The sequence below is a fragment of the Peromyscus maniculatus genome, chromosome 2 (assembly GCF_049852395.1).
Source record: "Peromyscus maniculatus bairdii isolate BWxNUB_F1_BW_parent chromosome 2, HU_Pman_BW_mat_3.1, whole genome shotgun sequence".
NCBI classification, from domain to species: domain Eukaryota; kingdom Metazoa; phylum Chordata; class Mammalia; order Rodentia; family Cricetidae; genus Peromyscus; species Peromyscus maniculatus.
This window is the reverse complement of record NC_134853.1, coordinates 169407645-169422076: the sequence shown is the minus strand read 5'-3', so window position 1 is coordinate 169422076 and position 14432 is coordinate 169407645. Positions and strand designations below refer to the sequence as shown.

General features: G+C 50.2%; 1 protein-coding gene across 3 annotated transcripts in view; it reads right to left on the bottom strand.

The window, feature by feature from the left end:
• The window catches only part of Acot7 (acyl-CoA thioesterase 7), a 96746-nt gene extending 93724 nt beyond the window's left edge, over window positions 1-3022 (bottom strand). For 2 of the 3 annotated variants that reach the window (XM_006993786.4, XM_076565743.1), the window contains exon 1: window positions 1965-2125. In XM_006993786.4, the coding sequence (XP_006993848.1) occupies window positions 1965-2125 (161 nt within the window). Of the gene's footprint in view, window positions 1-1964; window positions 2126-2885 lie in introns of those variants that run through there. The other variant, XM_076565742.1, reaches the window with a different exon arrangement.
• Window positions 3023-14432: the final 11410 nt, after the last annotated feature.

Sequence of the window (14432 nt, the reverse complement as noted above, 5' to 3'; positions counted from 1 at the left end):
CTAGGATGATGGGTACCCATCTACGAGACACTGTGTCTCTCCTAAGATAAGGACAAAACTTTCCATTGCTCAGTGTCCTTCCCAATGCCTGCTCCTTGGAGGTGTCTGGTGAAGTCTTGTTAAATTCATGGCTTGAATGTGCCAGGCCAGAAGTCTCCTCTTTCAATGTGTTAGCTCACATGTCCTTAAAGGGCTCTCCAGTCTGCTAGGTCCACTCTCCAAACCCAAATGACCACAGTCCACTTCACAGCCCCACCTCCCCTGGCAGTCACATCTCAGCCAGGCTTCCTGGCCACAAACCCCTTTTGTTGTCACTTAGGAAAAATACGCAATTGTGACTAACAGCTAGAGATGGCCCTGTGGGGTACAATCAGAAAAGCCACACACAAGACATTTATAAGCATATGAATGTATGTACCCAAGCTACATAAAAATCCATTAGCTGTTAGAAGCTAGTGGAAAAAAAGCCTAGTCACCAACCATGCTGCTGATGTTAAGTAAGAGCTATGCTGGTTTAAGCACACCTGAGGAGGAGCTGCCTCTGAAACTCCTGGGGCTGGGCGGCTTTACTGAGTTGCTCAGTTCCCTCCTCCACACGGCAGGATGAAGGATACTACCATCCAGCCTTCCAGGAAAGGTAAGAGGGGACAGGAACAGGTTCTTTCCTGTTCCATGAGGCCCAAGAGCCCCAACAGCCAGCATGTCTCAAAGACCCCTATGATCTCCAAATATCAGTAACATGCACTCTTGGTCCCCAGAGAGTTCAAGTGCAAGGCCGGGTGCAGCAGGCACACAGCCAATGAGGAAGCAAGAGAAGCAGGGCTCCCCTAAACATACGCTCTCTAGGAGGTCAAAACGGACCTTGAGGTCAGGAAACGGCCTCTGTCAGGCCAGAACTTGAGGTTGAGAGCAAAGAGCTCCAGTAATCCAGCAGCAGCATCCACAAGAAAGGAGCCTGCCTCTGTTGAGTGTGGCTTGGACACAAGGTCAGTGTGATGCCCAACGTCCAAACTCTCACTCTTGGCAGCCTGTCAGACAGGGCAGATGCCCAGCGGGCACAGCGCCCCCCATTCCGCCCCTTCTTACTGAGCTGGTGTATAAATGTCAGCTCGCCTATGCTTCCACTTCTGTGAACGAAACCGCAGGGTAACCTTGAGGCTGCCCTCTGCCTTCTCGGGAAATGAGCTTGCTCATCAGCTCCAGCTTCCTCTGGGGACCCACATCTAAGTAGCACCCCCAGCGGAGCAAGACTGGGGAGGGTGCGTAGATTAGAACAATCCTTTGCCCCTATTGTGTGAGCTGGCCCACTCACTCTCTTTCCTGGACAATAAAGCGTTTAAAGGATGAGTTCTTCCTTCCAACACCTGCTCTCCTCACAGCTGAGGCGGGGCTCTGAAGGAACAGAGGGTCTGGGCCTGCTCTCACCGAGGCACCCACCCATCTGTGCTCCCACTGCTCTGGGCATCTTCGCCACCACCCTCTGGAGCCCGAGTTAATCGTTTCCGAACCCGGCAGGAGGCTGGGCTCAGACTATAAGGCGCCGAGCCCGGGGTGGGGCGAGCCCTGTAGGACGCACAAGAGGACGGCGGACAGACCCTTTGCCAGTCTAACGTCCACTGTCCCTGCCCGGCTTCCTAAACCGAGCCTCCTCAGGATTGCGGCCGCCGCCCTTGGGATGCAGCCAGAGGCCGGTGGGAGGAGCCGGCGAGGCGGCCGGATTCTGCAGCATGGCGGGGAGCATCCCTGAAGAGGGTACGCGGGTGTCCAGGGAAAGGGATCCAGGGCGGGGTCCCGGGAGAGAGTTCTGGGCCTTGGTCCAGAGACGGGGCGGGTTCCAGGGCCGGAGTCCCGGGAGCGTGGAGCCGGGCAGGGCCGCCCAGGATGAGGGCGGCATCCTGGCGAGCCTCAGCCGGCTCCGGGGCGAGCGAGCAGGGAAGGGTCTGCTCGGGATGCCTCCATCTTACCGGCAGATCTGGATGGCGGATGGTGCGTCCGTGGCGGGGCCTGACATCTTTTCTGCGACGGTGGACGGCAGCGGGAGCTGAGAACAGGTGTCTAGCAGGCCGGGCGCCGAATGAATGAGCCTGGGAGGCGCCATAGAGGGGGAGGAAGGGGGCGGGGCCATGGCGCCGGAGAGGCGGGGCCTGCGCGGAGGCGGCGAATCACACGGGGCCGCCCCCCGGAGGCCCCGCCCATGCTTAGGCCCCTCCCCCCTCCCCTGCCCAGAGGCCTCCAGGGCCGTAGGCGCCGGCGGGGGCGGCGAGCTCGGTCGGCCGCGGGGGCGGCTGTGGGACTCCACTTCCAGAAGGTTCGGTGGCGGTTGGGTGGCGCGCGGGCGCGCACGCGCGCGCGCCGCTCACACCGCACGCGCCGGCGCGGAGCAGGCCGGCGGCCCGCGGCCGAGACCACACAGGACGGAGGCCGAGCCGCGGAGCGTCCCCGGAGCGCGTGCGTGGCCTCGGCGGCGGCCGGGTGTCTGCGGGGCGTTCCTGTGCGCCCGCGCGGCGATTCGCTGCCCGCCCGGGCCGGCCACCCGATGAGGTCACCGGGGGAGGCCCGACCCGGACGGGAACGGTGCCCGCGAGCCGCGCGCCGACCCCGGCGCCCGGCCTAGGCCTCTGGATAGGCCTTAGCTCGGTTGCCGAGCCGGAACCCATGGGACCCTGATGGCTGATATCAGGCGGGCTCGGCGCCTGGTAGACGCCGAGGACCATCGACCCCCCGACCCCTGCCGGCCGCAGACCCGCCCCGCCCCGGGAACCCCAGGCGCAAGCGTGGGTGCACCTGCCGCCCCAAAGCTGCCTACGATGCCTGGAAATCGAGTCCACCCAAGTTGCAGGCCACAGAAGCCACCCAAGAAGGGAAGTTGGGACACTCCTACGTACTGTCGTTGCAGAGAGCTGCCGCCGCCCGTGCGGTTTTCTCGAAATTAACCCCGACCCATTTACACTAAAGCCCTGGCCCTGAGAGGGCCGTCATCCCTGCATTAGCAGGTGCCAGCAGGAGACGGAGCTCCTGGCAGCCATGTTCACACACCCCAGCCTTCCCTGGGATTTCACAATTACTATTCAAAGAATTCAGCTTTTAGGGCTGGAGGTAGAGGCTTAGTGTGGAGGCTTCCACCCTGTGTTCTCCTCCCAGCATTCCAGTATGAATTGAGCAACCTCTCCAGGGTTTATGTACTTTTAAAATATCACCACTTCCCCTTACAGGGAGCAGATCTGAGAGGAAACTGTAGCTAGACATGGAACTTTCCTAATTTACTCCTTATTTACTAACTGGGTCTGACTACACCCTCCCCAAAACCTCTGTGAACATTAAGTGGCCTCATGAATATACAGGGTCTGGCTGGGTAATACAGTGAGTGGGGGTTTCTGGGCTAGTCCTTCTTGTAAAGGACCTAGATTCAGTTCCCAGTGCCCAAATAATGGTTCGTCTGCAACGCTAGATCCAGGGGACCCAATGTCTCTTTTGAGCTTTTCCGGCTCATGCACATAAATACGCTAACATACACAAAAATTTTATAAAATGTAAATACATTAGGGTTTTGTTATGTGCAAATGGAGGTATTTTACTGTATTATACAGTACAAAATAGCATAGTGCCATTTATATAAGGTTCTAAAAGTTGTAAGCTATGGTGGAAACAGAACTAGGCTTGCCAGAGGTGGGGGTGGGGGGTGGGACACGGGACTGGAAAGAGGTATGAGGGCAGTCCCTGGAGTGATGATAATAGTCCATGACTTTCTAGGGTATATTAGTCAGGGTTCTCTAGAGTAACAGAACTTAGAGAATGGAGCCCTCTCTCTGTATATAGAAAGGGGATTTACTAGAATGATTTAGAGGCTGTAGTCCTACTAATCCAACAATGGCTGCCCATGAACTTAAAGTCCAAGAATTCAGTAGTTATTCACTCTATGAGGTTGGGATGTCTCAACTGACCTTCAGTATATACCGGAATCCCAAAGAAGTAGGCTCTAATGCCAGTGAAGGAATGGACTTGATAGTGAGGCAAGAGCAAGCAGACAAAGCAAAAGCTTCCTCCTTCAGTGTCCATATTTATAAGCTACCAGCAGAAGGCATGGTCTGGATCAGAGGTAGGTCTTCCCATCTCAAAAGATCTAAATTGAAGGCATGTCTTCCTACCTCAAAGATCCAGATTAGAAGTGGATCTTCCCTAGCCGGGCGGTGGTGGCGCACACCTTTAATCCCAGCACTTGGGAGGCAGAGGCAGGCGGATCTCTGTGAGTTCGAGGCCAGCCTGGGCTACCAAGTGAGTCCCAGGAAAGGCGCAAAGCTACACAGAGAAACCCTGTCTCGAAAAAACCAAAAAAAAAAAGAAGAAGAAGAAGAAGAAGTGGATCTTCCCACTGCAAATGAAGCAAAATTCCTTACAGGTGTGCCTTCCATATTTGAGTTTTAGTTAATTCCAGATGTAGTTGACAACGAATAGTAACCATCACATAGGGTTTTAAGTTTTTCAAAGCTCATGGAATATAGATCCAAGGAATATACACACATACATACATATATACATATATATACATATATATATATAATTAGAACTGTGTATAAACTTTTCAAAAAATTGTCACATTGTCGGTACACAAAAGTATTGTGAGCAGATATGGATTCTAGCACAGCCACACTCTGGAATACTGTTCTTGCAGCTTAAACCCACTTTGAATGCACCAAAGAAATAAGAAAGGATTCCAGGGTGGGTATAGAGATAGCATGCTGGTTAAACTTTGTCAACTTGGCATAAACTAGAGTCACCTGGGAAGAGGGATGCTCAGTTGAGGAGTGGTCTCCATCACAGTGGTCTGTGGACGTGTCCGTGGGGCGAGGACAGTTGTAGGGATCCATCCTTGGGCTAAAACGCCCTCCGTTGCTGCTCCAGTGCTGGTGGGTGTGCTCTGGTCTTTGCGGCCTCACTTTCCTCTTGAGATGGTTTTCCATTTTCTTCTCAAACTCCTGGACCCTTCCTATCCCTCAGTGCCAGCAGAATTTCTCAGAAATGCTGCTTGTAAACTCGGTCCCTGCCCTCCTCTCCTCCCAGTCTCCACTGGGATCACTCATAGATTTTCTCTTTACCAAAACACTTCCTCAATTCCTTCCCATTCGATAAGCCCTGAAATCCCTTGTCAAAAGCCACCTTCCTGACTCAGCAGAGCCAAGCCCTGATCTCTTTGCTCTGGGAGCTTCTGTCTCTTCCAGGCTCTCCCTCAAGCCCCACACCTGTATTCACCCCCCCATGGCCAAATTCCTCCTTCTGCTCTGCTATCTTCTGCTCCCTCTCCACCCTTCCGCCCCAAAACAGCCTTCTGCTTCCTCCCTGTCTCATGATTTAACTCTCCTCTACATGGCACATAGCTCCAGCCAGCCTAGCCTGTCCCCACCAAATTCCAGATCCACATGACTATATTGGGAAAGGTGTTTCATTCCATTTTTGTTGTGGGATATTTGTACACTGTGTGAAGATGTATTGCTGTGATTGGTGTAATAAAAAGCTCAGTGGCCAATAGCTAGGAGGAGAATATAGGTGGGAATTCTGGGCAGAGAGAGAACTCTGGGAAGAAGAAGGGAGGAGTCCCAGCCAGACTCTGAGGAAGCAGAATGGCAGTGCAGAGATGAGGTAACGTGCCTTGTGGAAGAATGTAGACTAAAAAAAAATTAAGTTATAAGAACTAGTTAGGAACCAGCCTAAGCTAAGGTCGAGCTTTTATAATTAATAATAAGTCTACATGTCATTATTTGTGGGCTGTCGGTGCCAAGAAAAAAAAGTACTACTATACATTTTTATGTTTTTTTGTTTTGTTTTTGTTTTTTGTTTTGTTTGTTTTTCGAGACAGGGTTTCTCTGTGTAGTTTTGGAGCCTGTCCTAGAACTCACTCTGTAGCCCAGGCTGGCCTCGAACTCACAGAGATTTGCCTGACTCTGCCTCCGAGTGCTGGGATTAAAGGCATGTGCCACCACCGCCCGGCTACATTTTTATGTTTTTTAAGCATTGAAACAGTATCAATATGTAATCCAGGCCAGCATCAAACTCTCCATCCTCCTGTGTCAGTTTTCCAAATGCTGAGACCCAGGCCCACACCACATTATTGGGCCTGGAGAAAGAGCTCAGCTGCAACCAGCATTTGCTGCTCTTTCCAAGGTTCCCAGCTCCATGGGGTGGCTCACAACCATCTCTAACTCCAGTTCCAGGGGATCCAGTTCCCTGTCCTGGGCTCCTTATGCATCCCACTCACTTAGTGGGTTTACTGACATGCCCAAAAGACACCCATACATTCAATAGTGTGTAAAGAGACTTGTTGGGTCCAATCTCATAATGGGGTTGCCTGGATGGTCCACCAATGGCTGTCTGCATGCTAGAGGAGCAGAGAGCCCGGGAGCTGCTCAGTCCGTGAAACTGGGTGCCTCAGCAGTCCCAATCCAAAGCTGCCAGTCTTCGGTCCACATTGGAAGGTTGAGGAAGCCGGAGCCTGATGTCACTGGAAGGTGGCAGCAGCAGAAACATACCCTCCTCTCTCAGGAAGACGCAAAAACAGTCAAGCAACATCTATTTTTTTTCCCTTGGACTATCTGGGCTGCCCTGCTGGAGTGCCAACAACTCAGAGGTGTGTGTCTCAGGTCAATTCTGAATCCCATCAAGTTGACAATTAACACATACTTAACTACATTAAGCATGATTGTGTGTGTGTGTGTGTGTGTGAGAGAGAGAGAGAGAGAGAGAGAGAGAGAGAGAGAGAGAGAGCTGGAATGTGCTGATAGGGCTTAAACCCAGTGTCAAGAGTGTGTAAGACAAGCCTACTACCACCAATTGACATTGCCAGCACACAAAAGTATTGTGAGCAGATATGGATTCCAGCACAGCCACACTCTGGAATACTGTTCTTGCAGCTTAAACCCACTTTGAATGCACCAAAGAAATAAGAAAGGATTCCAGGGTTGGTATAGAGATAGCATGTTGGTTAAACTTTGTCAACTTGGCATAAACTAGAGTCACCTATACTTGTAACCAGTAGATGCTATGGTCCTTGCAGAAGTTTGAAGTCACAATGTTTCTGCCACAGAAACACCAAATGAGCATGTGTCCTGGGAATAGTCAGTGTGACCATGTGGCCTGTCCATCTGATTCACTCCTGACCTGAGTGGCAGCCAAGCTCCAGGACCCAAGAAGGGATTCCAAGAATGTGTGCAGATCCTTCCATTCAGCTTGTTTCCATCTTTGCCTGGAGTGCAGGACCTCTGGGAGCCTAAAGGAGCACCCAGTCAGCCTGTGCGTGAAAGTCTCATTAAGGCCCCCTGGGGAGCCAAACAGCTGGAGAGCCCAAAGACCTTCTGGGACCAAGATTGCACCAGGGACAGAACTGAGAGAAAATGAGCCCCACATACGTGTGTGTAACCTGAAGAGAGCTCTCAGCCAGCTGCACCTCAGTTTCCTTAGTGTGTGGAGAGCCCAGAGGACCTACCTGTCCATAGGGTTGTGCTAAGGAGTAATTGGATGGACATTTTTAGGTGCTTGGAAAGAGACCTGGTACAGAGAAACCACGGGGCTATGCGAGCCAGCTGGTAAACCTGGCTGCGCTGAAGTCTGGAGCCGCAGGGATGTGTTGATAAAGGATGTGATTCAAAGAGCCTAGGCCAGGAAGAAGACCCTACTGATGCTGCCTGATTCAAGCTGAGCTTCAGAAGGGAGAAGGAAGCTGCAGGCTCCCAGGACCTGCCATGTCCTGCGTGTCAGAGGAGGCAGGCAGGAGAGGGGCCCTGGCCTTCCTGCCACACGCTTAGCTGTCTTATTCAGTGTAAGTTGTAGTCTTCAGTTTGTAGGTTTGGTTTTTTTCTCTCATCTCAGAGCAGTTATGTGTTGGGATGAGGTGGAGAACGAGGAGGGAATGGAGACACATAGGAAGAAACATTTATTGAAACGCCATTTCCCACACCTGTTTGAAGCCCCCCACCCCACCCCCACCCCCCACCCCACCCCCACCCCCCACCCCCCCACCCTCCCCACCACCCCCACCCCCCATCCCCCCACCCCCCCCCACCCCCCCACCCCCCACCCCCCCCCCCGTGCTCAAGCGCTGGTGTTTGCATTTGAGATGAGAGTTCCGGCACTGAGGAACTTCAGAAAGCAGTCCTCCCACTTACACACTCTCAGATGTTCAACTGTTTGTGTAAGCACCACAAAGAGCTTCCTGGGCATGCCAGATTAGGGTCTGTGCAGCTTCTATGACGTCTGTTTATTCTCGTCCTCGGATCATTCTCTTGAACCTGCTGAGTGTCTTGAGGCTGAGACAGTGTGCTGGCCAGCGTCACTTTCACCTCCAGAGGTCTTTAGCCTAGCTGTGCGGTTCAACAGCTCACCCTCAAGGCAGAGGCCTAACTGCAGAACACGGCCACGCTGTTGGCTTCACGAGGTGAGTGCAAGACTTTGTGCCAGCAACCAACTTAGACTGAACTCTGAGAATGTGAGTGACTCAAAGGGAGCTGGACCCCAGAAGGACCCCTGCTGTGCCCTTTCTACTTAGAGGAAATGACACTTTGAGATTGTGCCTCCTGTCCACAGTACTTACTGGGCAAGACCCTGAGTATGACTCCAGCAGGAAATCTATGTAACCATTGGAGGACTTCCCCACACACGCTGCTGGGAGGGAGGACCCTGGACCTCATGTCACCCAGCTCCTAACTTAATCTTTAGAGTCACATCCTGTGCCCCAAGCACAAACCACCCTGAGAAACTTAAGATTAGTAAAGGACTCTTCAAAATAAGACTTGTTGCCAAGAGAAGAATAAGGAGGTATTACATGAGGAAAAACAGCCATGGGTCTGGAATGGGAACATATTCATTTCCTGAAAGAAGTCTTTAAACATCACTTCTTAGGACTGGAGATTTGAGTCAGCAGTTAAGAGCACTGGCTGCCCTTCCAGAGAACCTGAGTTCAGTGCCCAGAACCCACATGGCCGCTCACAGCCATCTGTAACTCCAGTTCCAGGGGACCTGACGCCCTCTTCTGGGCTCTGTAGGGGTTTGCATGCATTTGTTACACCTACATTTATGCAAACAAAACATTCATAAGCATAAAGTAAAATAAAATAGAAACCAGACTTTAAATCTGGAGTTATTGCCATTTCTGGTGCCTGAAAATTGACAGAGGAGACAGCTTCAAGGTCCGTTTTCCTTGACATCCTTGGTTTAGAATCTCAAAGCCGTGGGGCTCTGGGTTTGTGGCCTTGTAGCGCCACCTAGAGGCAGAGTAGATTTATGCACATCTGGCAGCACACTGAGGCCAGATCCTACCTGGGGAATGAGGCTGACTTCTGGCCTACACCCACAAAAAGAGAGACCTAGGAAGGGAAGGGTAAACTGAGGAAAAAGAAAAGCAGCAGAGGGAACCCCAGAGCCTAAGGAGTCTGTTCCCTCCTCTGAAATAGAAACCACAAAGACGTTACTCCCCGTGATAAGGAAGTGAGAAGATGAAGAGAGGGACAGGGTGTCACAGGTGACAGGGCACTTACCCAGCATTCGGAGAGGTCCTGGGCTCCATACCCAGCAAAAGACTAGACAGAAAAAAATCCAGAGCCGTATAGCATGAATCCATCTCCAGGTACCTCCTACCTGTGTGGCCTCAGGTAAGTGCCTTAACCTCTCTGTGCTTCAGTGAAATGAGGGTAATAGGCTCTGGGGGAGATGGAGTGGGTGAAGTGCTTGCTGTGTAAGCATGAGTTTCGATCATCAGCACCATGTCAGATGTGTGTCTGTGGATAGCGCTGAGGATGGAGACGGGTGGGTAGATCACTGACCAGCCACTCCAGCTGGCATAGTGAGCCCCAGGCTCGAGAGAGACCCTCTCTCAAAATATAAGGTGGAGTGACTGCAGGATTGGAAAGATGGCTCACTTGTTTTTGCAAAGGACCTGGGGATGGTGTTGCTCAAAATCTAAATGGTCATAGTAAAATCCCGGAGCCAGATGTTGGGGTAAATGCTGAAAGATCAGAGAGGCACAGGAACAAGCCACTAGAGAAACTTCTATCTCCGTGAATCGTCTGACTGAAAAACTCTGAGTCTTCAGCCAAAAAGGCCTCTAGTTCTTTTCTCCTCATGCCTTATATGTCTTTCTCCACCCCTCCATATTACTTCCTTCCTAGTGCTGGGATTAATGGCATGTGTGCTTCCCAAATACCAGTAGCAAAGGCATGAGATCTCAAGTGCTGGGACTAAAGGCATGTGACTCCCAAGTACTGGGATTAAAGGTGTGTGCCACCACTGCCTGGCCTCTATGTTTAATCTAGTAGCTGGCTCTGTCCTCTGATCCTCAGGCAAGCTTTATTTGATCCACAGTATATCACCTCATGTGGGATGGGATTTATTTGTTTGTTTATTTATTATATTTGAGATGGGGTCTCTCTATATAGCTGTGGCTGTCTTGAAACTCACTGTGTAGACCAGGCTGGCTTTGAACTCACACAGATCTCCCTGCCTCTGCCTCCCAAGTGCTGGGATTAAAGACATGCACCACCACACAGCAAGCTAAAATAAATCTGTTTTTTAAAAATGCTTGTGCCCCATAATTTTGTTCAGTTTTGGGCTAATGTTGGGGGTTTGTTTGTTTGTTTGTTCTTAGAACATTTAATGTGGTCTGGGCTAAGTTCAAATGCATAGTATAAATATTTAATACATTTAAAAAAAATTTTTTTATTGTTCATTAGTGTTTTGCCTGTGTAAAGGTGTCGGTTCCCTGGAACTGGAGTTACAAACAGTTGTGAGCTGCCATGTGGGTGCTGGGAACTGAACCCGGGTCCGCTGGAAGAACAACCAGTGCTCTTAACCACTAGGCCATCTCTCCAGCCCCTTTAATACATTTTTGACTTGCTGGTTTCTCAAGTTATTATGGATCTACCAGGTTATAACCCCCCTCCCCCAAGCTGAGTGATATCTGGGTCAGATAAAAGTATTAGAAGACGTCTCTGAAGGGTCCCGGGACAGGGTCTGACAACTGCAGCTGGAAGACAGGAGAAAGGAGGGACCTGAGCTGTGACTGAGCAGGGATCTGCTTCCTACCTCTCCTTTCTGTAGGAGGCTGACAGGGATGCGTGGCTGTGGCTGAGCCATCAGGCTCCCAGTAGGGTGAAGCTGGAGGTCGGCCAAGTGAAACTAAGTTCAGTTACTCTGAGACTCAGCAGAGGTGATGTGGCTGCCACCAGGCTGTGAAGCTTTCATTCCAACACTGTTGACCAAACACAGATCTAAACAAGGAAGCTCACTTCTGTTCTGAGTTCCACACCTTCCTTCCTGCACACTGGCGCAATTCCTTTGCTCCACGCTGCTGGTCCCTCCAGGGTAAGAACGGATCATTATTGAGGACTGAGATGTGCTGGTCCCTGCAGGGTAAGAACGGATCATTATGAGGACTGAGATGTCCCTTCTTTCGTCTCTCTGGTCCCCAGGGCCTGTGTACACTGGGCTAATTTAATTTGTGGAGACCTTGGAGATTTGCTCACTTTAGCCGTTGCATTTCTCTTTTTGCATTTCTCATGGCGCCCAGGCTGGGCCTTAAACTATTTAGCCAAGGAAGACCTAGAGCTTTTGGCCTCCTGCCTCCACTTTTGAGTGCTGGGATAACGGGTTTGCACCACCACTGCCGGCCTATTCGGTGCTGGAGATGAAACCAGGGCCTCATGTATCTGGGCAAGTACTCCCAACTGAGCTACAAGCCCAGGCTGCCTGGATTCAAGTTATAATTGACTGTGGCTGTCGTAAAGAACTGTTGCAGATCAGCCAACTAGCCGGGCTGCTTACCCGTGGGGGACCAGCCCCCACCATTATTTACTCCAGGAACTCTTGAGGAATGAGAGACAAGAGACTTAGTTAGAAATAGAGAGGGGAGGGAAAACAGAGAGAAAACACAGGATAGACTCGGGTGGGCCTGGATCCTTATCCACCGGCCCAGAACTTTATTCCAAAGGTCTATTTATAACAATGCCAAGGGGTGGAGCAAAAGACCTCCCTCTTGTTAGTTACAGTCACCTGGTACCCAGGCCCAGGGTCCAGTCAACCTCTTACAAAGTCCTGCTGGGTCCAGCCACAAGGAACCTCACACTTAGCACCCCACCCCCACCCCCGCCTCTCTTTTTGATTTATTTATTTATCATGTACAGTGTTCTGCCTGCATGTATGCCTGCAGGCCAGAAGAGGGCACCAGGTCTTATTATAGATGGTTTTGAGCTACCACATGGTTGCTGGGAATTGAACTCAGGACCTCTGGAAGAGCAGCCAGTGCTCTTAACTGCTGAGCCATCTCTCCAGCCTGGCTGCTTACCTCTTAATGGTCCTTAAGAGCCTTCCTGTTGACTCTGGTGGGTTTTCTTTTCTTCTTTTCTCCCTCCCTCCCTTCTCTCCTAAGTCAGGATCTGGCTATGTAACCCTGGTTGACCTGGGACTCAATATATAGATCCGAGCTGACCCTAAGCTCAGAGAGATCTGCCTGCCTCTGTATCCTAAGCGCTGGGACCAAGGACATGTACCACCATACCCCACCATTCTGTTGGCTTTTCTGGTGGGTCACTAGCTGCAGATGGCTAGTATCACTTCTACATGCTCTCCACAATCTTCGTTTCCTTGGAACAGCACTGGAGTAAGTGGTACCTGTCCCCCACCAGCCTTTCCATCCCTGATCAGACAGGGAACATGTGTGTCTTTGGTGAAGTCTCTTTCCCAGAGGACTGATACATAACTTTCCAAAGGACTGCTAAATGCCTTTCACCCAGATATGTTGACTTATCTATCACTACCTGGTGATCATTTTTTCCAACCTTTGGCTTTATAATAAAGCTGCCGTGACCACTCACGTCAAGGCTTTGTGTAAATACATTTCTTTTCTCTTGAGTGTATATCTTGGAGTAGAGTTGTTAGGTCATAGCTGGGTCTGATGATGTCTATAATCTGCTGTGGATATCACTCTATATAAATAAAACTCTGATGGCCAGTGACCAGGCAGGAAGTATAGGCGGGACAAAGAGAGAGGAGAATTGGGGAAACAGGAAGAAGGAGAAGAGACACTGCAGCCACCGCCAGGAGAAGCAGCATGTGAAGACGCTGGGAAGCCACCAGCCACGTGGCAAGGTATAGATTTATAAAAATGGGTTAATTTAAGATAAAAGAACAGTTAGCAAGAAGCCTGCCACGGCCATACAGTTTATAAGTGATATAAGCGTCTGAGTGATTATTTTATATGTGGATTGTGGGACTGCAGGGCTTGGGGAACCTGGAGAGAAGCCCTCAGGCAACAAATGGCGCCCAACGGCTCGAGTTTCCGCCTTAAACCTGAGAATATTTAATAACCAACTCTAAACAGAGCCAAAACCAGGTTCCTGCTTCTTGTCTCATATGAGCAGCTAGACGCCGCAAAACGCGGGTTTGAACACTGGCGGGTTCCTGGCGTGTGCGTTTGACTGGCAGTATGGCGGGAATGAGGGGTCTAAGATGCCAGAGGCACATTATGCTGTGTAGTAGATTTAGTCTTTACTAGTATTTTTTTTTTTTTTAAAAAAAAAAGGTTTCTGGGCTACATGCTGCTTTGATAAAAGCTTAGACCCACTATTTCTGAGACTTGATGACTCCCAGAGCTGGCGGAAAACGTACCACTGCCATGTTGGGAAGCTGAAGTGGGCGGAGCCAGCAGCCACAGCGCTGTTTCAGGCTTAGAAGGATGCAGTTTAAAGCAATAGGCTCACAAAAAGACTGATTCAGATAACATCGTTTACAATGTGTGTAAAATATACGTAGGCTTAAAAGAGACAAAAAAATTAATGTAAAAAGCCACGTAAAGATGAATATTACACAGACAATCTGGATTGTGTTGTCTTTGGGATTTTTAACTGCAAAAAAACATTTGATCAAAAAAGATGTTGAATTAAACCAATATGTATATTTTAAAGGTAACTTGACTTCAAAATTTGGATTTAAGGATATGTTGCTTTGGAAAAGAGGTTCTGCTTTTGTTTCCACAGAAAGCCAGAGGCTATGGATTTGTTCCATATTAAGATACATCAGGTTTGACCAGCCAAGACCCCCTGAAAGATATCCGATGACACCATGGCCCAGATGATCCAACATCCAGAACGGTTTCAAGGCAACTGGCTCCCACAATACAGCCTCAAGGACTACCCCATAGGCCTAAAATTTTCTTTTGCATCCCCATAAGATACAGCGCCCCCCTCCAGCAGGAAGTAGTAAGAGATGCTACGCCCAAATTCCCAAATATACCAAGCTGGCTTTAGAGGTGGAATTGGCTCACTCCCCCTCTAAACCCAGACATATTGCTTTAAAAAAATGGTTAAGAGATTCTTGTGTCCCAAATCAGAAGAGCCCTCTGGTGTGGGACAGAGAAAAACCAATATTTTTATTTAAAACAGGTTGATTATAAATGT